Raw genomic sequence first — 26,070 nt, 5'->3', positions numbered from 1 at the left:
ATGGCTTCCAGCTCTATCCATGTCCCTGTGAAGGACATGATCTTGTTCTTTTATGGCTGCATAATCCATGATATATACATACCACATTTTCTTTATCCAGTCTATCAATGATGGGCATTTGGGTTGAGTCCATTTCTGTGCTATTGGGAATAGTGCTGCAGTGAATATATGCATAAAGATACATGATCTTAGCTTTGTGCAGTGGCAGTATTGTAGCCAATGAGGTTTATCCGAGGCACAATTATTGCTAATTGAATACTTTTCCCAATACCCCACTGTGATGACCTACCATATAGTCGGCACTGGCAATTTTTGACAGTCTCTACAGAGACTGAATTAAAAAAAAAAAAAGATACATGATCTTTATAATAGAATGATTTCTGTTTCTTTGGTTATATACTCAGTAATGGAATTGCTGAGTCAAATGATATTTCTGATTCTGGGTCTTTGAGAAATTGTCACACTATCTTCCACATTGGTTGAACTAATTTATGTTCCCACCAATAACTTGAGTCAGTTTTTGATTCATAAACATTCAGTGCTTGGCTACCTAATTCCTGCTTTAATTTTAAAAGTATTTATTATATGCAAATTTGATGATTCTAAAAATGTTGTGCTATTTATTATGTATTTTCTCTAAAGCATGTTAAAAAAAAAAAAAAACTAGGTATAGTGGCTTGTGCCTGTAATCTAGTAGGAGTTTGGGAGGCTAAGGTAGGAGGATCACTTGTGGTTGAGAGTTTAAGAACATACTGGGCAACATAGTGAGACCCAATCTATACAAGCTATGTCATAGCTGTTCAGGTTGCTCAGACAGGAGGACCACTTGAGCCCAAGCGGCTGAGGCTTCAATGAATCAAAATTGTACCAGTGCACTCCAATCTGGGCCACAAGATGAGACCTTGTTAAAAAAAAAAAAAAAAAAAAAAATTACATAGAGGAAATATTTACTACATTTAACATAGGCCAGTTCTAAAATAATGATTTGTTGTTGTTGTTACATAATTTTCTTAAAGATTTTAGATATTGTATACTGTTATTGCTCTATTTCTGCATCTCCACATGGGTAATTCTGTCCTCTGTCTTTGTTGTTGCAACAATTCACTTATCAGCAACTAAACTATGTGTTTATAAAGTGATTTTTATCTCCCTATGAGAAGATTTTAGGTCAGTGAATGTTAGAGTTGGAGGGACCAGAGTACAGAACTGTTTGAAGTTTGAATTAAATTTTTAGAGACAAATATTTGATACTACATATATCATAGTTATACCCAATGAAAAAGCTAATATAGGCCAGGCAAATATTTGATACTACATATATCATGGTTATACCCAATGAAAAAGCTAATATATACTACATATATCATAGTTATACCCAATGAAAAAGCTAATATAGGCTCATGCCTGTAATCCCAGCACTCTGGGAGGCCGAGGCAGGTGGATCACGTATGGTCAAGAGCTTGAGACTAGCCTGGCCAATATGGCGAAACCCCATCTTTGCTAAAAAAACAAAAATTAGCCAAGTGTGGTGGTATGTGCCTGTAATCCCAGCTACTTGGAGGCAAAGGCAGGAGAATCACTTGAATCTGGGAGATGGAGATTTCAGTGAGCCTAGATAATGCCACTACACTCCAGCCTGGGTGACAGAGCAAGACTCCATCTCAAAAAAGAAAAAGCTAATACATGTGATCACTGATGAAATAAAATGCAATTAAGAACTTGTTAGTAGAAAATTCAGAGGGTCAAGAAATTTGATAGAACAGTTTAACTCATTTGCCTTTATCATTGAGATTAGATCATCTTTCAGGCTGTTAATATACGGACCCTGTTTTTTAAAATTGTGGGTTTTTTCAATGTAAAAGAATTAAGAAAATGGTTACTTTTCTAATTCCTTTTCTCTGCCTTTTCTGTTCACGCCAGTTTTTGTTTGTTTTTGTTTTTGAGACAGAGTCTCACTCTGTTGCCCAGGGTGGAGTGCAGTGGTGCGATCTCGGCTCACTGCAACCTCCATGTCCTGGGTTTAAGCAGTTCTCTGCCTCAGCCTCCCAATTAGCTGGGATTACAGGCATCTGCCACCATGCCTGGCTAATTTTTTGTATTTTTAGTAGAGACGTGGTTTCACCATCTTGGCCAGACTGGTCTTGAATTCCTGACCTTGCGATCCACCCACCTTGGCCTCCCAAAGTGCTGGGATTACAGGTATGAGCCACCACACCCAGCCATACACCAGTATTATTAGTAGCAATGAAATTTTCTCAATTTTATTTTCCAATAAAAATTACTTTGAGTTTTGTTTATGGTAGCTAGCTACTTCCTTGACATTGATACTAATTTTAATTGAGTTGGTACCTATTATTAAAAAGAAAAACAACTTAGGTCTAATTTATCTTTAGCTAAAAAATGTAATAACTAAAAAATAGAGGATTTTTAGAAAATCCTAAAAATATTTAGGATTCTTTCTGCTTTAAATCTGACAATTCACTTATTTTCATGTAATTTACGTTTTGAACACTACCTTTTTATTTTTTATTTTTAGAGACAGTGTCTCATTCTGTTATCTAGTTTGTAGTACACTGGTGTGATCTCAGTTCACTGTAGCCTCAACCTCCTGGACTCAAGCAGTCCTTGCACCTAACCCTCCTGAGTAGCTGCCACCAAAGGCATATACTACCACACCCAGCTAATTTTTATTTTTCATAGAATCACAGTCTCACTACGTTGCCTAGGCTGGTCTTAAATTCCTGGGCTCAAGCCATCTTTCTGCCCCAGCCTCCCAAAAGTTTTGGGATTACAGGCATGAGCCACCATGCCCAAACATTACCTTTTTAACTTAATGAAAATATTTAGTGGATATGATTGATGTTACTTTAATTTTGTCACTTTGTGTTTTTATGTTTAGGTTTATTGCATCCTTCTGTCCAAAGAAATTGTTCACAGATTGATTCTGGAGAACCAACTTTGTCCTTAACCAGCTCTTCTGGGACAATTCTGAGGAAATGTTCTAGAAATGAAACATGTTCTAATAATATAATAATTTCTCAGGATCTTGGTTATAAAAAAGCAAAATGTAATAAGGAAAAACCACAGTTATTTATTAACCCAGAAGCTGATTCTCTGTCATGCCTGCAGGAAGGAGAGTGTGAAAATTATCCAAAAAGCAAAAAGGTTTCTGATATAAAAGAAGAGGTCTTGGCCACAGTGTGTCACCTGGTACAACATTCAGAAGTGGAATATTGTGATACTGACTTTCAGTCCCAGAAAAGTCTTTTTCGTGACCATGAAAATGCCAGCACTCGTATTTTAACTCCTGCTTCCAAGGATGTACTGTCAAACCTAGTCAGGACTTCTAGAGGCAAAGAATCATACAGAATTTCAGACGAGCTCAAATGTAACAATTGTGAAGCTGATTTTGAATTAACCAAAAATATTCCCATGGAAAATAATCAAGATGTACATACTTTAAATGAAAATTCTAAAAACATTGAGCTATTGCCACCTCAAAAATACATAATAGTCGCATCACCTTCAAGATATGTACAATTCAAGCAAAACACAAATCTAAGAGTAATCCAAAAACATCAAGAAGAAACTACTTTAATTTCAAAAATGAATGTCAATCCAGACTCTGAAGAACTTTTATCAGACAACGAGAATAATTTTGTCTTCCAAGTGGCTAGTAAAAGGAATAATTTTGCTTTGGAAAATACTAAGGAACTTCATGAAGCGGACTTGACTTGTGTAAACAAACCCGCTTTCAAGAACTCTACCATGGTATTATATGCAGACATAGTTGATAAACAAGCAACCCAAGTGTCAATTAAAAAGGATTTAGACTCATCAAATATAGTTTATGATCTTTCAGAGGAGAAAAAAAATAGTGTGAAGCAGCATCTAGAAATGACTCTAGGTCAAGATTCAAAATCAGGCATCTCCTTGAATATAGATAAAATACCAAACAAAAATAATGATTACAAGGACAAATGGGCAGGACTCTTACATCCAATTTCAAATCACAGTTTTGGGGGTAGCTTCAGAACAGCTTCAAATAAGGAAATCAAGCTCTCTGAACATAACATTAAGAAAAGCAAAATGCTCTTCAGAGATATCGAAGAACAATATCCTACTAGTTTAGCTTGTATTGAAATTGTAAATACCTTGGCATTAGATAATCAAAAGAAACCAAGCAAGCCTCAGTCAATTAAGCCTGTATCTGCACATGTACAGAGTAGTGTAGTTGTTTCTGATTGTAAAAATAGTCTTACAACCCCTCAGATGTTTTCAAAGGAGGATTTTAATTCAAACCATAACTTAACGCCTAGCCAAAAGGCAGAAATTACAGAACTTTCTACTATATTAGAAGAATCAGGAAGTCAGTTTGAATTTACACAGTTTAGAAAACCAAGCTACATATTGCAGAATAATACGTTTGAAGTACCTGAAAACCAGATGACTATCTTAAGTACCGCTTCTGAAGAATACAGAGATGCTGATCTTCATCTCATAACGAATGCGCCATCAATTGGTCAGGTAGACAGCAGCAAGCAGTTTGAAGGTACCATTGGAATTAAAGAAAAGTTTGCTGGCTTGTTGAAAAATGACTGTAACAAAAGTGCATCTGGTTATTTAACAGATGAAAATGAAGTGGAGTTTAGAGGCTTTTATTCTGCTCATGGCATAAAACTGAATGTTTCTACTGAAGCTCTGCAAAAAGCGGTGAAACTGTTTAGTGATATTGAGAATATTAGTGAGGAAACTTCTGCAGAAGTAGATCCAATAAGTTTATCTTCAAGTAAATGTCATGATTCTGTTGTTTCAATGTTTAAGATAGAAAATCATAATGAGAAAAATAATAAATGCCAACTAATATTACAAAATAATATTGAAATGACTACCGGCATTTTTGTTGAAGAAATTACTGAAAATTACAAGAAAAATATTGAAAATGAAGATAAATATACTGCTGCCAGTAGGAATACTCATAACTTAGAATTTGATGGCAATGATTCTGGTAAAAATGATAGTATTTATATTCATGAAGATGAAAATGACCTGCCACTTACTAATCAGCGCAACATATATCTTAAATTGTCTGGCCAGTTTATGAAGAAGGGAAACACTCAGATTAAAGAAGATTTGTCAGATTTAACTTTTTTGGAAGTCGTAAAAGCTCAAGAAACATGTCGTGGTAATACTTCAAATAAAGAACAGTTAACTGCTACTAAAATGGAGGAAAATATAAAAGATTTTGAGACTTTTGATATATTTTTTCAGACAGCAAGCGGGAAAAATATTAGTGTCTCCAAAGAGTCATTTAATAAAGTTGTAAATTTCTTTGATCAGAAACCAGAAGAATTGCATAACTTTTCCTTAAATTCTAAATTACATTCGGACGTAAGAAAGAACAAAATGGACATTCTAAGTCATGAGGAAACAAACATAGTTAAAAACAAAACACTGAAAGAAAGTATCCCAGTTGGCACTGGAGATCAACTAGTGACCATCCAGGAACAACCCAAAAGTGATATTGAAAAGATCAAAGAACCTACCCTGTTGGGTTTTCACACAGCTAGTGGGAAAAAAGTTAAAATTGCGAAGGAATCTTTGGACAAAGTGAAAAACCTTTTTGATGAAAAAGAGCAAGATACTGGTGAAATCACCAGTTTTAGCCATCAAGGAGCAAAGACCCTAAAGTACAGAGAGGCCTATAAAGACCATGAATTAGTGTGTGAGACAATTGAGATAGCAACTACTACAAAGCCTGAAGAAATGCAGAATTCTCTCAGTAATGATAAAAATCTTGTTTCTATTGAGACTGTGGTGCCACCTAAGCTTTTAAGTGATAATTTATATCAACATACTGAAAGTCTCAAAACATCTGAAAGTATCTTTTTGAAAGTTAAAGAACATGAAAATGTAGAAAAAGAAACAGCAAAAAGTCCTGCAACGTGTTACGCAAATCAGTCCCCTTATTCAGTCATTGAAAATTCAGCCTTAGCTTTTTACACAAATTGTAGTAGAAAAACTTCTGTGAGTCAGGCTTCATCACTTGAAGCAAAAAAATGGCTTAGAGAAGGAGAATTTGATGATCAACCAGAAAAAATAAATACTGTAGATTATGTAGGAAATTCTTTGTATGAAAATAATTCAAACAATACTATAACCGAAGGTAACAAAAATCATCTCTCTGAAAAACAAGATACTTATTTAAGTAACAGCAGGTCTAACAGCTATTCCTACCATTCTGATGAGGTATATAATGATTCAGGATATCTCTCAAAAAGTAAACTTGATTCTGGTATTGAGCCAGGATTGAAGAATGTTGAAGACCAAAAAAACACTAGTTTTTCCAAAGTAACATCCAGTGTGAAAGATGCAAATGCATACCCGCAAACTGTAAATGAAGATATTTGTGTTGAGGAACTTGTGACTAGCTCTTCACCCTGCAAAAATAAAAATGCAGCCATTAAATTGTCCATATCTAATTGTAATAATTTTGAGGTAGGGCCGCATGCATTTAGTACAGCCAGTGGTAAAATGGTTTGTGTTTCACATGAAACAATTAAAAAAGTGAAAAAGAGATTTACAGACAGTTGCAGTAAAGTAATTAAGGAAAACACTGAGAGTAAATCAAATAATTGCCAAACAAAAATTCTGGCAGGTTACAAGGCATTGAATGATTCAGAGGATATTTTTCATAATTCTTCAGATAACGATGAATGTAGCATGCATTCACATAAGGTTTTTGCTGACATTCAAAATGAAGAAATTTTACAACATAGCCAAAAAAAGTCTGGAGTGGAGAAAGTTTCTAAAATACCACCTTGTGATGTTAGTTTGGAAACTTCAGATATATATAAATTTAGTATAGGGAAGCTTCCTAAGTCAGTCTCATCTACAAATACTTGTGGGATTTTCAGCACAGCAAGTGGAAAATCTGTACAGGTATCAAATGCTTCATTACAAAAGGCAAGACAAGTGTTTTCTGAGATAGACAATAGTACCAAGCAACTCTTTTCCAAAGTATTGTTTAAAAATAATGAACATTCAGACCAGCTCACAAGAGAAGAGAATACTACTACACAGACGGCAGAACATTTGATATCATCCCAAAAAGGCTTTTCATATAATATGGTAAATTCATCTGCTTTTTCTGGATTTAATACAGCAAGTGGAAAGCAAGTTTCCATTTCAGAAAGTGCCTTACACAAAGTTAAGGGAATGTTAAAGGAATTTGATTTAATCAGAACTGAACATAGTCTTCATCATTCACCTACATCTAGACAAAATGTATCAAAAATACTTCCTTGTGGTGTTAAGAGAATCCCAGAGCACTGTGTAAACTCAGAAATGGAGAAAACCTGCAGTAAAGAATTTAAATTATCAAATAACTTTAATGTTGAAGGTGGTTCTTCAGAACATAATCACTCTATGAAAGTTTCTCCATATCTCTCTCAGTTTAAACAAGACGAACAACAGTTGGTATTAGGAACCGAAGTCTCACTTGTTGAAAACATTCATGTTTTGGGAAAAGAACAGGCTTCACTTGAAAACATAAAAATGGAAATTGGTAAAACTGAAACTTTCTCTGATGTTTCTGTGAAAACAAATAGAGAATTTGGTTCTACTTACTCCAAAGACTCAGAAAACTACTTTGAAACAGAAGCAGTAGAGATTGCTAAAGCTTTTATGGAAGATGATGAACTGATAGATTCTGAACTGCCAAGTCATGCCACGCACTCTCTTTTTACATGTCCCAAAAATGACGAAATGGTTTTGTCAAATTCAAGAAATGGAAAAAGAAGAGGAGAGGCCATTATCTCAGTGGGTAAGTATTCATTTTTACCTTTTCTGTTGCTAATCACTTTTTTTAAAGTATTCATTCAGTAGACTCGGTATGCTAACAATTAGAGTGTTATAAACTATGTTTTTTTCAGCCATTTTTGTGTAGTTTTGGGGAGTATGATTTGATTATACAGATAACACAGATTTAATATCTGTATACAGATTCAGTATCTCTGAATCTGTATACCAAGAAATGATGTTTTAAGGGTCTCCTAATGTGTTTTTAAAAGATTATTAGTGTAATAATTGAGAAATTACTGTTAAAAGTTTGAATTTCTCTAGAAAATTTGAAATTCTTTTAACAAAACCTGCATAATACTGACTTAACTGTGTTCATATACATAGCAGTTTCAGACTCTGATTTGTATGAACTTTAAAAGTTGTTTTCTGGTTATACCACTTACTGGGTAATATATACTAGTTAACACTACTTACATAGCTTCAGTTTCCTTATCTACAAAATGCAAATAACACCTCCCACAAGGGCGATGACTCACGCCTGTAATCCCAGCACTTTGGGAGGCTGAGACAGGCGGATCACCTGAGGTCAGTAGTTCAAGATCAGCCTGGCCAACTTGGCAAAACCCTGTCTCCACTAAAAATACAAAAATTAGCTGGGTGTGGTGGCGCAAACCTGTAGTCTCAGCTAGCGCCACAATGCCCAGCTAATTTTTAATTGCAATCTAGGAAGGTTGAGGCAGAAGAATTGCTTGAATCTGGGAGGTGAAGGTTGCAGTGAGCTGAGATCCTACCACTTCACTCCCATGTGGGTGACAGAGCAAAACTCCATCTCAAAAAAAAAAAAGAAAAAAATCCTACGGGACACTATTAAAATCTTATAGGATGACCATTTTATACGTGGTCTGTTGTTGACCAAAATTTCTTTTTGTGACAAATGACTATATTAGGTTAACCAGGTGTGTATTTGGTTTTGGGGTGTGTGTGTTTGTATGTGTGTTCAGTGTGTCTGACTGGTAATTATCTTAAATAATTAAATCTGTTGATTAGTTACAATTAAAGCAAATGCCAAAATCCAACATTTCAGTGGATAAACTAGTTCTTAAATAACTAAGATATTTGTAATTCTTTTCTGGAAAATAATGGCTTTATTTATAGCAACTCACTCTGTTTTTGTGGCATATTGAAGTGTATTGACCTTCTACCTACGGGAAAAAAAATTAATTAGACTTATAAATGCTTTCAACGGTGTTACTATTTAATTTCCCTTGTTTCTGTTGCATATAGGTAAATAGCATAGTCAGCTTCTGGTTACTGGAACAGTACAGGTCACTGTTAAACAATTAAACCAATTCTAACAACTGCTAATTATTGTTAAAAGTTTGAGTTTCTCTAGAAAATTTGAAACTCTTTTAACAAAACCTCCTAATTAGTGTTAAAAGTTTGAGTTTCTCTTGCATGGACATTTTTACTTGTTAAATTATACAAATTTACTGTAATAAATCATATGTTATCTTAGCATAACATGGAAATGCCTACCTTGAGTTATGGTTTAATCTTACCCTCTTAGCCTCTGTAGAATTTTTAAATAAATGTTTCTGTTACTAGTACTTTAATGTAATTTGGTGATTTTAAAAAGCCTCTTAACTCTAATTCAAGGACCTACATAATAAATTCCTCCTTCAGTTTAATGGCTGCCACCACCACCCCCCACACAAAAAAAGTTTATTTGAAGAAATTTTGTTAGGCCTTATTGCCAGTAAACCTAGAGGTATATTCAGAGTCAGTTTTTCAAAGAGTAGCTTATCTGTGGCATCTGGTAGCATCTGTTTATCCCTAGACCCTATTAAATAGTGGTTAAAGTGGTCAAAACAGAACAAAAATGTAATTGACATTGAAAATGAAATTTTCTCTTTCAAAGATTAGGTCACTATTTGTTATATGTATTTTTGTTTAACATTTAAAGAGTCAATACTTTCGCTTTAAGAAAATGGACTACATGCTTTTGAAAAATAAAACTGATGTTTGCTTTAAAAACATATGTGGAATATTTCTTTTTAGGAGAACCCCCAATCAAAAGAAGCTTGTTAAATGAATTTGACAGGATAATAGAAAATCAAGAAAAATCCTTAAAGGCTTCAAAAAGCACTCCAGAAGGTAATATTTGCTTTTTATTTATATCTTTTCTCTCTTTATAGGTATAGTATATAATATTCTTAGTTATTTTTCTCAGTTCTTTTGTGTGTATTAGAAAATATTTTACAGTGTGGTTTCATTGTTAAATTTATATCTTAAGTGGACTTTTCCTTTTAATATCTAATATGATGCTGAAGTAATTGGAAATCATGAAATGATGAAATAATGACTTTTTTATTTTTAAAAAGCTATAAGAATTTAGTAAAAGGGTAATATTTAAAGCTCAGGTTTTAGAGTCCAGTCAGACTTTTGGCCTACAGCATTATAGCAAAATCTGTCTTTCCTAAATAACACAGTTATCTTTATGGTACCAAATCCACTGGACATTTCTCATTCCTCATTTGACTCTCTTTCAGCCACATTTGATATAGTTGATCAGGCTTCTCCAGATCACCACATTCTTTTGGTTCTCCTCCTACATGACCCCCTCTTTCTTGGTCTTCTATGCCTGTTCTTCCGTATTCTAAGCAGGAGTGCCCCAGGGATCAGTTCTTAAATCTTTTCTCCATCTAAATTTCATTTTCTGCCAAAGTTATAACTGCAGCCTTAGCCTGTTTGTAAACTAATTTGCCTACTTGATACATCTTGACTATTGCTAATATGCATCTTAAAGTTAATATGTAGCCAATGCTGAACTCCTTATTCCATCCCTGTCCGAAACCTACTTTTTAATTGTCTTTAGTTTCTCAACAAGGGGCGGTGCCATTCTCAATGTTTTAGTCTTTTGTTTCCTCATACTTTATACCAACCCATCAACAAGTTCTATAGATTCTACCATCAAAAATATAGCAAAAATTTGATCACTTCTCTCCACCTGCACCCCTACCCCTGTCATAAAGCTGCTATCGTAGCTTCTAGTTTATCTCACTCCTTTTGCCTTTGCCTCTTTTCTTAAGGCAGTTCTTAGCACTGCACCCAGAGTCATCCTAACACAATGGTGAGATCATGTTACTTGGCTACTTAAAACTGTCTATGGCACCAGTCTTATTTAGGCTGAAATCCAAAGTTCATACCATGGAATGCTTGCAAACATGATATATGTAACTATTGCTCGTTGTGTATTTCTGAGTTTAGATAGGAAGAGTTCATATAATGAAGGATAATTATAAAGATGCTTAGTTCTGAAACACATAGGGTAAATCCCACAAGAAGTAGAAACATCTGGAATTTTCTAACTCATCTCCCATTAGTGATAGAAATTTGAAAGTTATAAACACAGGATGGTTTGAATGTCCAGAAAACTGTTTATTTCTGTTTTTTTTCATTCAACTTGTTATCAAACCTTTAGTGTGCACAATTCAGAAGAGAGTTGAAAACTAAAACAGTGATTACTGTTTTTTTATGAGACATATAAGTAATTGGTAGGAAAATTTTTACTGCATTATTATTTGATAAGCTATTTTTATAGGCTGTATAAGATGTGACTCTTCTGAAGGTAGTGTAAGAATGGCATTCCTTCAATATAAATGATATATTGGCACATAGACAATATAAAGCACACAGACAAATTGTGTTCTTCTGAAACAATTGGTTTTGACATAGTCCTATGAGGAGTAAATGGAAGATGTATTCTAACAGTGCTACCATTGCATGACATATTATCATAACTCTGCTTTTGGAATTATTTTGAGCCAGTAGATATTCACTGTTTATTTGATCATCATATTTTTTATTTTTTCAAATGATTTTTTTCAGCATAATCATCATCTACCAGTTGCTACTGAATGACTTTTTTCTTCTACTTTTTTATTAACATTTTCACACATAATGAATGTCCACATACCCACCACCTAGATTCAACACTTACTATTAAGTTGTTATGTTTATTTTTCATTATCATAAAAAATTTCCTAGGATCTCCTTATAATTTTCCTGCCACAGTACTAGAATCAGCTAATTTTCTTAAGACCCTTTCTATGGTTTAATAGTCTTTTTAAAATAAAATTTGGGTGCTAGGTATGCTATTGCTGCTGGTCTCATTGTTTTTCTAAAGCTGAGTTCTTGGTTTCTAGTAACATTAACACACTTACTTGTTTTACCCCGTAACAGTGATTTTCTTTCTTCTTTTCATTTCTTTTTTTTTTTTTTTTTTTTTTTTGAGACAGAGTCTCACTTTTTTCCCAGGCTGGAGTGCAATATCACAATCTTGGCTCACTGCAACCTCCACCTCCTGGGTTCAAGCAATTGTCCTGCCTCAGCCTCTCAAGTAGCTGGGATTACAGGCGCCCGCCACCATGCCTGGCTAATTTTGTATTTTTAATAGAGACAAGGTTTTATCATGTTGGCCACGCTGGTGTTGACCCACCTTGGCCTCCCAAAGTGCTGGGATTATAGCCGTGAGCCACTGTGCCTGGTCAAGGACCTCTTTATACTTTTAAAATTATTGAAGACCCAAAAGAGCATTTGTTTATGTGGAGTATATCTGTCGATATTTACAATATTAAAAATGTAAATTGATTAAGGTTAAAATTTGTAATATTATGCATTGGTCATTTGGAAGATATGAGTTCACTGAGTTATGCAGATCTTCCAAAAGCTGACAGTTTTATTATGCAGTATTAAACACTTTCATTGATGCCATTACCTATTAGAAAAGATTAAGTAGTAGAAAGCTATCAAATTTAGAAAGCCAGATTAAGCTTCCCAAAAATTCTGATTTTCATCTAAAAGCTTGAGTTTTTCCCCTGGCAATAAGTATTGTCACTTATTTTTCTTGTAGTTGACAAGCTCATTTTCATTCATTTTTGAAAAGATGTCTGCCGAACACCCAAGTCAGAGTAACTGTAGTGTTTGTTGGTTATTTCAAGTAAAAGATACTTCATGAAAAAATGGCTAGTACAGCTCACAACTCAATCATGTAAGTGTGTATTCTTGAGAAATGCACTGAAGTATGCAAGTGTAATACACCAACAGTATAAAATGTCAACATAGTGAAAAGGACATAGATAACATCTTACTAAAAAGACAGTTTTGACAGCTTGAATTCCCTAAAATGGTTATAGATACCTCACAGAATTCCACCAATCATTTCTTGAGAATCATTGTTCTATAGTATATACATAATCATCCAAATTCACAATATCAGTATTAACTACTGATAATAAAACTACTAAGGAAAATGTAAGAACTCTTTGCAGTTTTTGTTCTTAGAATATATACATTTAGTTTCCCTTATCTGAAATGCTTGAGACCAGGACTATTTCAGATTTCAGATTTTTTCAGATTTTGAAATACTTGCATATACAATACATAATGAGATATCTGGGGATAGGTCTCAAGTCTAACCACAAAATCATTTAAGTTTCGTAAACACCTTATACATATAACTTGAATGTAATTTTATACAATATTTTAAATAATTTTTGCATTAGACAAAATTTAAACTGTGATCCCTCACCTGCGGTCAGGTGTGGAATTTTCTACTGGCCTTATGTTGATACTCGAAAAGTTTCAGATTTGGGAGCATTTTGAATTTTCACATTAGGGATATTCAACCCATACATCATTAAGGATGTGTAGTCAAAATACTATGTTCATATGTCACTCAAAATAATTCTTCTGGATATGCTTACCAATTTGATAATTAGGTTAGATTCCTTTTTTCCCATTTGTTTTCAGTTTTAGGATTTGGCTTTTCTAATTTAATTTTACATTTGAATAAACAAAACATTACATAGTTTATTTATCAGAACTACAAAAAAGTATAGTTTTTATTTTCCCATGTCTTGCTTACTGTAGGTAATATTTTGGTGGTTTTTTTTTTTCAGGATTCTTTTTAATAAAAATAAACAGCCGGGCGTGGTGGCTCAAGCCTGTAATCCCAGCACTTTGGGAGGCCGAGGCGGGTGGATCACGAGGTCAAGAGATCGAGACCCATCCTGGTCAACATGGTGAAACCCCGTCTCTACTAAAAATACAAAAAAAATTAGCTGGGCATGGTGGCGCGTGCCTGTAATCCCAGCTACTCAGGAGGCTGAGGCAGGAGAACTGCCTGAACCCAGGAGGCGGAGGTTGCGGTGAGCCGAGATCGCGCCATTGCACTCCAGCCTGGGTAACAAGAGTGAAACTCTGTCTCAAAAAAATAAAAATAAAAATAAACAAATACATATATATTCTCATTGCTCTTTCTTACTCAAAAGATACAGTGTATGCACCATTTTGCTCATTGTTTTTTGGTTGTTGTTTACTTAAGAATTATTTGGAGATGACTCCTTAATGAGTATATAGAGATCTTCATTCTTTTTTTTGATCATATGCTGGCCTTATCAGTGTATTCTAGTTTATTCAACCAATTTCCAACTAGTGGACTTAATTGAAGATATAATTAGGTACAAGTTACGTACCAAGAACAATATCTAAAGCTTAGCTTTTAAACCTTCATATGACTAAATTTTAAATTTGGTATTTGCATCGGAAATTAGCTAACACCTTCAAGTTATGATTGTTAATATCAGCTGACTAAATTTATATGCATTTCTGTTGTATGTTTGTACTGTGAGTTATTTGGTGCATAGTCATTATCAATTTGTGAATCATAGTTATCATTTATTGAACATCCATTCTCTGAAAAATTTTAAAGTCTATAGTTAATTTTTTTGTGTAAACATTTACAGTATGAGTTGCTATCAGATGTAAAAAAAAATATTTACAGTAACATGGATATTCTCCTACATTTTAACTAATATGTAATATAAAATAATTGTTTTCTAGGCACAATAAAAGATAGAAGATTGTTTATGCATCACGTTTCTTTAGAGCCGATTACCTGTGTACCCTTTTGGTAAGCCATGTTTAAGTTTTTCTAGATTCAACTAATATAGTATGAGAAAAGTCTTGGTTTTTAAAAAATGAACATTTCTAAAAGTAATGATATTAAGAAGTTAACACTTCCCTTTTTGAAAGCCTGCATCAGGATGAACTAATTCTGTACTTTGGTAGTATTTTATAGTGCTGTTCATATGATTATTTTGTTTTTAAATTTTATGGTAAAGTAGACAAACATTTATTCATTTTATTAATGAAGAACTAAGGTTGAAAGGAATTAAGGAAGTTGCTGAAAATCAATTAGCAAAAAGATTACAGATATTAAAAATATCCTTTTTACCTCTCCTCTCTCTCTAAATCTTACTAAAAGTACTAAGATAATTTTTTTAATGTATAATTCCCAAGGACAATGATCAGAAGCAACAACAACAAAAGTTTAGAAGCCAAAAATATGAAGGACTTGTAAGCATGTGAAAGCTAAAACCTGACACTAGAGCAAACAGAGACACTTTTGTCTAAAGAACCTGAGAAAGATTCAAATTGGCAGCAACATGTATTTGTGAAGGTGAAGTAGAAAATAGGAAGATTAGTTGAAATTCTCTGTAAGAAACATCTATATTTCCTCCCCCACTGCAAATAGGCGGTTATCCTTCTTCTGCTAGGAGATCAGAATTTTGTTTTTTGAAAAAGACGAATTCAGAGAATTCTGAATTGAAGGTGGGCTAGCGGGAGGGGACACCAGGCACAATTAAGGGAAAGATACTAAAATGAAAGATTAAATAAAAATCTGTATATCAAGCACTGAAACCTAGCTTCCTTCCCACACTTGGTTCCCAAAATCTGGCAGGTAGGCCCTCTAGACATGAGACTGTTCATTTTTTTTTTCCTAGGGAATATGACTAGCCCAGTAGAAAAGACCAAAGAATACTGACAGTTGAGGATTCTCAGATGAAACAGTATAGCCAGTCATCAGACAGTGAAGCCAACTGTTGACACGCACAGAGCTTCCAGGAAGCTACTTAGTGCTTCACTTTTAAATAAGAAAAGATAGTCAAAGATAATTAGTCATTGGAAGAAAGCTACTATGAAATAGAGTCGCCAAAATAGAAAATCCATACCAGAAAGGAACTCAGAGGAAATAGATCATACAAGGGGAAGAAAACTTCATAAAAACTTACTAATATTCTCAGGTAAGAAAAGAGAATGCAGCTTTAAAATAAGAACAAGTTGCTATAAAAGGGTCTTAGAAATTAAAAATATGATAGCACAAATAAATTAACTCAGTAGAAATAGTAGAAGAATAATGAAAGTTCCCAGAATACAGAATAAAATGAACAAAGATACAAAAAGTCAATCCTGTGAGTCTATCGTCTGAAAATACAGTTTGAGAAGCAAGCCACAGAAGAGAAATGAAGAAAGAAATTTTAAAATACGTAATTTCTAAAGTTTTACTAGTATTAAAGGACGTGAGTTTCCTTAATTAAAAGGGCTCATTGAGCACACAAGTAAAAATGACCCACAGTAAGGCACATTCTTGTGAAATTTAAAATAATAGAGGCAGACAGGAACCTTAAATTCATTAGAGGAGGGAGCAGTTAGGTTTTAAATTGTTCCAAGTCATAATAGTATGAATTCTCTTATCAGTGATGGAATCTGGAAGAGTGTAATCTTATATAATACAGAGAAACACCTTCAAAATACTGAGGAAAAATGATTTCCAACCTAGAATCTGAATTAACTGTAAGGGTAGACATTTTCACATGTGAAGTAGTAAAAGATCTCTAGTGTACTTTTCTCAGGAAACTAACCAAAACAAATGCATAAACCAAGAAGGAGGAAGGTATACAACTTAAGAAACAAGAATTCAACATAGAAGAGAAGCAAAGGGAGCTCTCAGGATGATATTGAAAGGAGTTCCCAGAGTTGTAGTTGTGTTAAGTCTAGAAAGGCAGCTAGGCTGCTTTGGAACTAAAGAAGATAGACTTTGGAAGAGTTTGCCTTCAGGGTAAAAATAAAGCAGTAAGTGCATGTTTTAGTGTATCAGGAAACTTCTTAGAAAGATGGTGAATTGAGGCCAAGCATGGTGGCTCATACCTGTAATCCCAGCTTGTTGGGAGGCTGAGGTGGGTGGTTCACTTGAGGCCAGAAGTTCAAGGAAAACATAGTAAAATTGAGTCTTTACTGAAAATACAAAATTTACCTGGGCATGGTGACATATGCCGGTAATCCCAGCTACTACGGAGGCTGAGGCACGAGAATCCCTTGAACCTTTAAGGTGGAGGTTGCAGTGAGAGCACACCACTGCACTCCAGCCTGGGTGACAGAGTAAACTCTGTCTCAAAAAAAAAGAAAAAGATGATGACTTGAACATACCCATCTCCTTTCTTTGCTTTCCAAACTTTTACCACAACGTCATCGGACACGCGCGCGCGCGCGCACACACACACACAAACACACACATACACACACACAAGGAAAGTAGGAAATAACAAAATGACTAAATTTCTCAAAGCATGCAGAAGAAAACTGATTAGAAGCTGGTGGTGGGAGAGCAGAGAACCAATGATTTTACACTCTCAAAAGCCTTAGGAATTGGCTTCATTTCTCTTTTTTTCTTTTATTTATTTATTTTTAAAATCTATTTTATTGCACTTTAGGTTCTGGGGTACATGTGCAGAACATGAAGAATTGTTGCATAGGTACATACATGGCAATGTGATTTGCTGCTTCCATCCCCATCACCTATATCTGGCATTTCTCCCCATGTTACCCTCCCGAAATTCCTTTCTCCCTGCTGTCCCTACCTTAGTCCCCCCAACAGACCGCAGAGTGTAATGCTCCCGCCCCTGTGTCCATGTGTTCTCATTGTTCAACACCCGCCTATGAGTGAGAACATGCAGTGTTTGATTTTCTGTTCTTGTGTCAGTTTGCTGAGAATGATGGTTTCCAGATTCATCCATGTCCCTACAAAGGACACAAACTCATTGTTTTTTATGGCTGCATAGTATTCCATGGTGTATATGTGCCACATTTTCCTTGCCCGGTCTGTCATCAATGGGCATTTGGGTTGGTTCCAGGTCTTTGCTATTGTAAACGGTGCTGCAATGAACATATGTGTGTATGTGTCTTTATAACAGAATGATTTATAATCCTTTGGATATATACCCAGGAATGGGATTGCTGGGTCAAATGGAATTTCTATTTCTAGGTCTTTCAGGAATCACCACACTGTCTTCCACAATGGTTGAACTAATTTACACTCCCACTAATGGTGTAAAAGCATTCTTATTTCTCCACATCCTCCTCAGCATTTGTTGTTTCCAGATTTTTTAATGATCGCCATTGTAACTGGCGTGAGGTGGTATCTCAATGTGATTTTGATTTGCGTTTCTCTAATGACTAGTGATGATGAGCATTTTTTCATATGTTTGTTGGCCACATATATGTCTTCTTTTGAAAAGTATCCGTTCGTGTCCTTCACCCACTTTTGAATGGGTTTGTTTGCTGTTTTCTTGTAAATCTGTTTTAGTTTTTGTAGATTCTGGATATTAGCCTTTCGTCAGATGGGTAGATTGCAAAAATTTCTTCCCATTCTGCTGGCTGCCAGTTCATGCTAATGATTGCTGCTTTTGCTGTACAGAAGCTCTGGAGTTTAATTAGATCCCATTTGTCTCTTTTGGCTTTTGTTACCAGTGCTTTTGGTGTTTTAGTCATGAAGTCCTTGCCTATACCTATGTCCTGAATGATTTTGTCTAGGTTTTCTTCTAGGGTTTTTATGGTGTTAGGTCTTATGTTTAAGTCTTTAATCCATCTGGAGTTAATTTTAGTGTAAGGTTTCAGGCTAGGGGTCCAGTTTCTGTTTTCTGCACATGGCTAGCCAGTTTTCTCAACACCATTTATGAAACAAGGAATCCTTTCCTCATTGCTTGTTTTTGTCAGGTTTGTCAAAGATCAGATGATTGGATGTGTGGCCTTGCCTCCAAGGCCTCTGTTCTGTTCTACTGTTCTATATCTTTGTTTTGGTACCAGTACAATGCTGTTTTGATTACTATAGTCTTGTAGTATAGTTTAAAGTCAGGTAGTGTGATGCCTCCAGCTTTGTTCTTTTTGCTTAGTATTGTCTTAGCTATGCAAGCTCTCATTTGGTTCCATGTGAAGTTTAACGTGGTTTTTCCAGTTCTATGAAGAGGATCATAGGTAGCATGATGGGAATAGCTTTGAATCTATAAATTACTTTGGGCAGTATGACCGTTTTCACAATATTGATTCTTCCTGACCATGAGCGTGGAATGTTTTTCCAACTGTTTGTGTCCTCTCTTATTTCCTTGAGCAGTGGTTCATAGTTCTCCTTGAAGAGGTCCTTTACATCCTTTGTGAGTTGTATTCCTAGGTATTTTATTCTCTTTGTAGTAGTTGTGAATGAGAGTTTGCTCTTGATTTGGCTTTTAGTCTGTTGTTGGTGTATAAGAATACTTGTGAATTCTGCACATTGATTTTTGTATCTTGAGACTTTGCTGAAGTTGCTTATCAGTTTCAGGAGATTTTGCACTGAGACAATGGGGTCTTCTAAATATACAATCATGTCGTGTGCAAATAGAGACAATTTGGCTTCCTCCTTTCCTAACTGAATATCCTTTATTTCTTTATCTTGCCTGATTAGTCTGGCAAGAACTTCCAATACTATATTGAATAAGATTGGTGAGAGAGGGCTAGTGCCAGATTTCAAAGGGAATACTTCCAGTTTTTGCCTATTCAATATGATATTGGCTATGGGTTTGTAGTAAATAGCTTTTATTAGTTTGAGATATGTTCCATCGATATTGAGATATGTTTCATCATTTATTGAGAGTTTTTAGCAAAAAGCGCTGTTGAATTTTGTCGAAGCCTTCTCTGCATCTATTGAGATAATCATCTGGTTTTTGGCTTTGGTTCTGTTTATGTGGTAAATTATGTTTATAGACTTGCATATGTTGAACCAGTCTTGCATCCCCAGATGAAGCCTACTTGATAGTGATGGATAAGCTTTTTGATGTGCTGTTCCAATCGGTTTACCCGTATTTTATTGAAGATTTTTACATCTATGTTCATCATGGATATTGGCCTGAAGTTTTCTTTTTTTGTCGAGTCTCTGCTGGATTTTGGTATCAGGATGATGTTGGTCTCATAACATGATTTGGGAAGGATTCCCTCTTTTTGTATTGTTTGGAATAGTTTCAGAAGGAGTGGTTTCAGAGGCTCCTATTTGTATGTGTGGTAGAATGCAGCTGTGAACCCATCTGGACCTGGGCTTTTTTTGGTTGGTAGGCTGTTAATTGGTGCCTCAACTTCAGCCCTTGTTATTGGTCTATATAGGGTTTCGATTCTTCCTGGTTTAGGCTGGGGAGGGTGCAAGTCTCCAGGAATTTATCCGTTTCTTCCAGGTTTACTGGTTTATGTGCATAGAGTTGTTTGGAGTAATCTCTGATGGTAGTCTGTATTTCTGTGGAATCTGAGGTGATATCCCCTTTATTGTTTCTTATTGCATCTCTTTGATTCTTCTGTCTTTTCTTTTTCATTAATTTGGCTAGTGGTCTGTCTATTATGTTGGTCTTTTTAAACAACCAGCTCCTGGATTTATTAATTTTTTGGAGGGTTTTTTATATCTCTATCTCCTTCAGTTCTGCTCTGATCTTAGTTATTTCTTGTCTTCTGCTAGCTTTTGAATTTTTTTGATCTTGTTCCTCTAGCTCTTTCAATTTTGATGAAGGTGTTGATTTTGGATCTTTCCTTGCTTCTCATGTGGGCATTTATTGCTCTAAATTTTCCTCTAGACACTGCTTTAAATGTGTCCCAGAGATTCTGGTACGTTGTGTCTTCATTCTCGTTGGTTTCAAAGAATATCTTTATTTCTGCCTTCATTTCTTTGTTTATCCAGTCAGCATTCAAGAGCCAGTTGTTCAGTTTCCATGAAGTTGTGCGGTTCTGAGTTAGTTTCTTAATCCTGACTTCTGATTTGATTGCACTGTGGTCTGAGAGACTGTTATGATTTCCATTCTTTTGCATTTGTTGAAGTGTGATTTACTTCCACTTATGTGGTCAATTTTAGAGTAGGTGTGATGTGGTGCTGAGAAGAATGTATATTCTGTGGATTTGGGGTGGAAAGTTCTGTAAAGGTCTATTAGGTTTGCTTGGTCCAGATCTGAGTTCAAGACCTGGATATCCTTGTTAATTTTCTCATTGATCTGTCTAATATTGACAGTGGAGTGTTAAAGTCTCCCATTATTATTGGGTGGGAGTCTAAGTCTCTTTGTAGGTCGTTAAGAACTTGCTTTTTGTATGTGGGTGCTTCTGTATTGGATGTGTATGTATTTAGGATCATTAACTCTTCTTGTTGCATTGATCCTTTTACCATTATGTAATGCCCTTCTTTGTCTCTTTTGATCTTTGTTGGTTTAAAGTCCATTTTATCAGAGGCTAGGATTGCAACTCCTGCTTTTTTTTTACTCTCCATTTGCTTGTTAAATCTTCCTCCATCCCTTTATTTTGAGCCTACACGTATCCTTGCACGTGAGATGGGTTTCCTGGAAACAGCACACAGATGGGTTTTGACTTTTTATCTAATTTGCTAGTCTGTGTCTTTTGATTGGGGCATTTAGCCCATTTAACTTTTAAGGTTAAGATTGTTTTGTGTCAATTTGATCCAACCATTTTGATGCTAGCTGGTTGTTTTGCCCATTAGTTGCTGTTTCTTCATTGTGTCCATGCTGTTTACCATTTGTTACGTTTTTGGAGTGGCTGGTATTGGTTGTTCCTTTCTATGTTTAGTTCTTCTTTCAGGAGCTCTTGTAAGGCAGGCTTAGTGGTGATGAAATCACTCAGCAGTTGCTTTTTGGTAAAGGATTTTATTTCTTTTTTCCTTATGAAGCTTAGTTTGGCTGGATATGAACTTCTAGGTTGAAAGTTCTTTTCTTTAAGGATGTTGAATATTGGCCCCATTCTATTTTGGCTTGTTGGGTTTCTGTTGAGAGATCTGCTGTGAGTCCGATGGGCTTCTCTTTGTGGGTAACCCGAACTTTCTCTCTGGCTGTCCTTAGCATTTTCTCCTTCATTTCAACCCTGGTGAATCTGATGATTATGTGCCTTGGGGTTGCTCTTTTTGAGGAATATCTTTGGTGTTCTCTGTATTTCCTGGACTTGAATATTGGCCTGCCTTGCTAGGTTGGGGAAGTTCTCCTGGATAATATCCTGAAGAGTGTTTTCCAGCTTGGATTCATTTTTCTCTGTCACATTCAGGTATACCTATCAAACACAGATTAGGTCTTTTCATGTAATCCCGTATTTCTTGGAGGCTTTATTCATTTCTTTTCACTCTTTTTTTCCCTCTAATCTTGCCTTCTCGTTTTATTTCATTGAGTTGATCTTCAATCTCTGATATTCTTTCTTCTGCTTGGTCAGTTCAGCTGTTGAAACTTGTGTATGCTTCATGAAGTACTCGTGTTGTTTTTCAGCTCCATCAAGTCATTTATATTCTTCTCTAAGCTGTTTATTCTCATTAGCATTTCATCAAACCTTTTTTCAACGTTCTTAGTTTCTTTGCATTGGGTTAGAACATGTTCTTTTAGCTCGGAGAAGTTTGTTATTACCCACTTTATGAAGCCTGTTTCTGTCAGTTCATCAGACTCCTTTTCCATCCAGCCTTCTTCCCTTGCTGGTGGGGAGTTGTGATCCCTTGGAGGAGGAGAGGTGTTCTAGTTTTGGGTGTTTTCATCCTTTTCCACTGGTTTTTTCCCATCTTTGTGTGTTTATCTACTTGTGGTCTTTGTAGTTGGTGACTTTTGGATGCAGCTTCTGAGTGGATGTCCTTTTTGTTGATGATGAAGTTATTTCTTTCTGTTTTTTAGTTTTCCTTCCAACTAAAAGATCCCTCTGCTGCAGGACTGCTAGAGGTCCACTCCAGGCCCTGCTTGCCTGGGGATCACCTGTGGAGACTGCAGAACAGTTAGGGTTGCTGCCAGTTTCTTCTTCTGTTATCATTATCCCAGAAAGATACTCGCCAGATGTCAGCCTGAGCTCTCCTTTATGAGGTGTCTCTTTGAATATACGGGTGTCAGGGAGCTGCTTGAGGAGACAGTCTGTCCCTTATAGTAGCTCATTTGCTGAGCTGAGAGCTCTGTTGTTCTGTTCAGAGCTGCTGGGCAGGTGCATTTAAGTCTGCTGCAGTGGAACTAATAACCGCCTTTTTTCCCCAGGTGCTATGTCCTAGGAAGCTGGGGCTTTATTTATAAGTTCCTGACATGCTGCTGCCTTTTTTCAGAGATGCCCTGCCCAGCGAGGAGGTAGCCTAGTCACATTCTGCCAGCAGAGGCATTGCTGAGCTGCCGTGGGCTCTGCTCAGCTGCTGTGTGAACTTCCTTGCAGTTTTGTTTATAAAGATATAGTTAGAACTGCCTCGGTAGTGGCTGTCTTCCTCAGTGATGGCAGACTGTCTAATGGTGGACTGCCTCAGTAGTAGCAGATGCCCTGCCCCGCACAGAGCTGGACTGTCCCCAAGTCCAGCTGTGCTTGCTGCAGAACTCTCAATCCAGTGTTTGAGATTGCTGGTCTTTGTAGGGGTGGGACCCACTGAGCCAGATCACCTGGCTCCCTTTTTTCAGTCCCCTTTTTTTCAGTTGAATGGGTGACTGTGCCTCCCAGACATTCCAGGCACCAGTTGTTACAGCTGCCCAGATTTGTATAATTTTTTTTTTTTTGTGGAGACCTGCTGTGCTAATTGAAATAGCCATGCTGGAAACTCATGGCGCTTTTCTACCTGGGAATCTTCTGGTCTATTGGCAGTAAAATCTCGTTTGGAAATGCGGTGGTCACTCACCCTTTGGGTTCTCACTGGGAACTGCACTCTAGAGCTGTTCCCATTTGGCCAACTTATATCATCTCCCTGGCCTCATTTCTTACCTTTAGAATTGGGTGGTGCAGGAGGAGGGAGCCAAAATGTGGTAAGTTGAAATTATGTTTAAGAAGCAATACTCACCGAGTGCAGTAGCTCACGCCTATAATCCCAGCACTTTGGGAGGCCAAGAGAGGTGAATCACCTGAGGGTCAGGAGTTCAGGACAGACATCCAAAGATTATGAAACATCAGAAAAACCAAAATAAAATAAAAACAAATTAATGAAAACAATTTAGAAGAAACATTCAAGGAGAAGAAAGGAAGATTTAAAAAAAAAAACTATAATTTATGAACAGAATGAAAAGAGGTATATATATATATATATATATATACCTAAAAGTTTAGTTGTGAATAAGCAATAAGTACATAGAAAATAAGCAGATTTTAAAAAATACTACATCAAGAGAAAGCAAAAGTTGTAAAGGAAATACACTTTATGTACTGCATATTAATACTACACATACTTCATACTGATACATGACATTCAGTTGTAAAAAGTTTTTATTTAGCCCTAATGTAAATATTGAACATTGATAGAATCAGATGCATAGTTTGGGAAGGCGAGAGGCAAGAGTGTGTGTGTAGTAAGGTGGAAGTTGTGTTGACAGAACTATATCTTCATTTTCTGTAGGGGTACTTAAAGAGAAAAACGTCAAGAAATATGTCACTTAGACATAATAGATATAAATATAAAAACATCTAAAATTGTTGGAAGTAGCTAAAAAGTTTTTTCTAACTGATAAATGTTAAGTCTAAAAATATCACTGAAATTATTTTAATATTACCTTTTCAAAAGCACTTACTTGTGGAATTGTTGAAGTCACTGAGTTGTTATTTCTGGAATGTGTTTTTCAGCTGGCTACACATACATATGTAGAAAGCCAGATGATTTTTTTTTCATTTTTATCAAAAACAGTTGTATTAAATAAGAAAGGAAATACCTAGTTATTTACCTGTGTATTACCTTAAATTTTGTGTAAAATGAGAGAATAGTTTAATGTATTTAACAACATTTGTTGAAGTATCTGTTCTAACTACCTAATATATAGTATACTGATGGATATAAAGATAAATAAGTCTAACTCTGATTGCTAGTCTGGGAACCAGACATGAAAAAAAGAATTATGTGTAATATAAATTTTAAAATGGTTATAACAAAGTGATGTAAGAACATAGAAAATTGTCAGCTATTATAATTAAAAGTACTTTGTCTGAAGTACTTTTGCCATCGAGCTTTCTGTCAATGGGAGAAGTACTTCAGACAGAATGTAAAGAATGCTTGGTTAAAGAGGGCATTCCAAATCTTGGAATTTGGTTGGTGGATAGAGGAAAACAATAAGAAATGGTTAGGACCAAATAGGAGGCTTCCTGTATGTCATTTCTGATAAGTCAAAACCTAGATATTTGACAGGCTGTCTTTGGAAGTTTCTAACAGGAGGCACAAAATAAGATTTATGTTTTAGAAGTAGACGAAAGCAAAACTGTTGCAAGCAGATTAGTAAGGAAGGTCTTAACCTAGCAAAACAGGTAGAGTAGAGGTTAGAGAATGATTAGGAGATAAATTCAGTAGATTTGGCCAGGTAGATTTGAGACTGGCAAATTATCTTCACTTAGATTTAAATAGACATCTTCAGCATAACCTACAAAGCAAACTCCTCATACTCAAAATATTCTGAATATTTAAAAAGAATAAATTTAAAGAGATCAATCAATACAAGTTTGGGGACAGAAGGTTTATTCATTCTTGTGTATTAGATCTCATCTAGATCACCTATTTGAAGAAATCAATCCAGCAATTGCCCCCTCTGTGTCCTGCATCATTAATCTTTTCTTTTGTAGTAGATTGTTTTCATCACCCTAAGCAGTTGTTGTACATGTCTTGTCTTAAAAAGAAGAGCCTTTCTTAACTAATCTCATCAGTCCATTTTCTTGCTTCTCTTAAAAGCCCAGTTGTCCCCACTCCTACTCTTTTCACGTCATCTCTTTGAGTACTCTCCTGAACCCACTCCAGTCAGTCCTGTCAGTAGAACTGGTCCCCTGCTTCTGACTTTACCTCCTACTCTTCAATACACATGCATTTTCAACAAAGAAGCCAGAAGATCCTTTTAAACATAAGGCAGATTATGTCATTTCTTTACTCAGAACTGTTCCATGGTGTGCCATCTCAGAGTAGAGGATAAAAGCCCATGTCATGGGTGTTCAGATTCTCCATGATCTGGCTGCTTGCTACTTTTCCAATCACCTTCTAACGTTCCCCTTGCTCTCCTTGCTCCAGGCACACAGAAGCAGGGGACCAGTTCTATGCCAGTTGACATATTTGTCTGTCTGCTTCCTTCCACTGAAATGTACATATGAAAACAAAATTTTGTTACTGTGTTCCCAGCA

At 35.7% G+C, this 26,070-nt stretch overlaps 1 protein-coding gene and 1 non-coding gene across 6 annotated transcripts in view; both read left to right on the top strand.

Moving 5' to 3' along the window:
* Positions 1 to 26,070, top strand: part of BRCA2 (BRCA2 DNA repair associated) — a 94,576-nt gene that overhangs the window by 21,625 nt on the left and 46,881 nt on the right. For all 5 annotated transcript variants that reach the window (XM_074387859.1, XM_074387860.1, XM_074387858.1 and 2 more), the window contains exons 11-13: positions 2,900 to 7,825; positions 9,862 to 9,957; positions 14,707 to 14,776. In XM_074387859.1, coding sequence (XP_074243960.1) covers positions 2,900 to 7,825; positions 9,862 to 9,957; positions 14,707 to 14,776 — 5,092 coding nt within the window. The remainder of the gene's footprint in view (positions 1 to 2,899; positions 7,826 to 9,861; positions 9,958 to 14,706; positions 14,777 to 26,070) is intronic.
* On the top strand, positions 191 to 331 carry LOC120365880 (U4 spliceosomal RNA). Its single transcript, XR_005580713.2, has one exon. It is a non-coding gene; the product is annotated as a U4 spliceosomal RNA (small nuclear RNA).

Source organism: Saimiri boliviensis, chromosome 16 (genome assembly GCF_048565385.1).
Source record: "Saimiri boliviensis isolate mSaiBol1 chromosome 16, mSaiBol1.pri, whole genome shotgun sequence".
Classification (NCBI taxonomy): domain Eukaryota; kingdom Metazoa; phylum Chordata; class Mammalia; order Primates; family Cebidae; genus Saimiri; species Saimiri boliviensis.
This window is presented reverse-complemented; position numbering and strand designations above follow the sequence as displayed.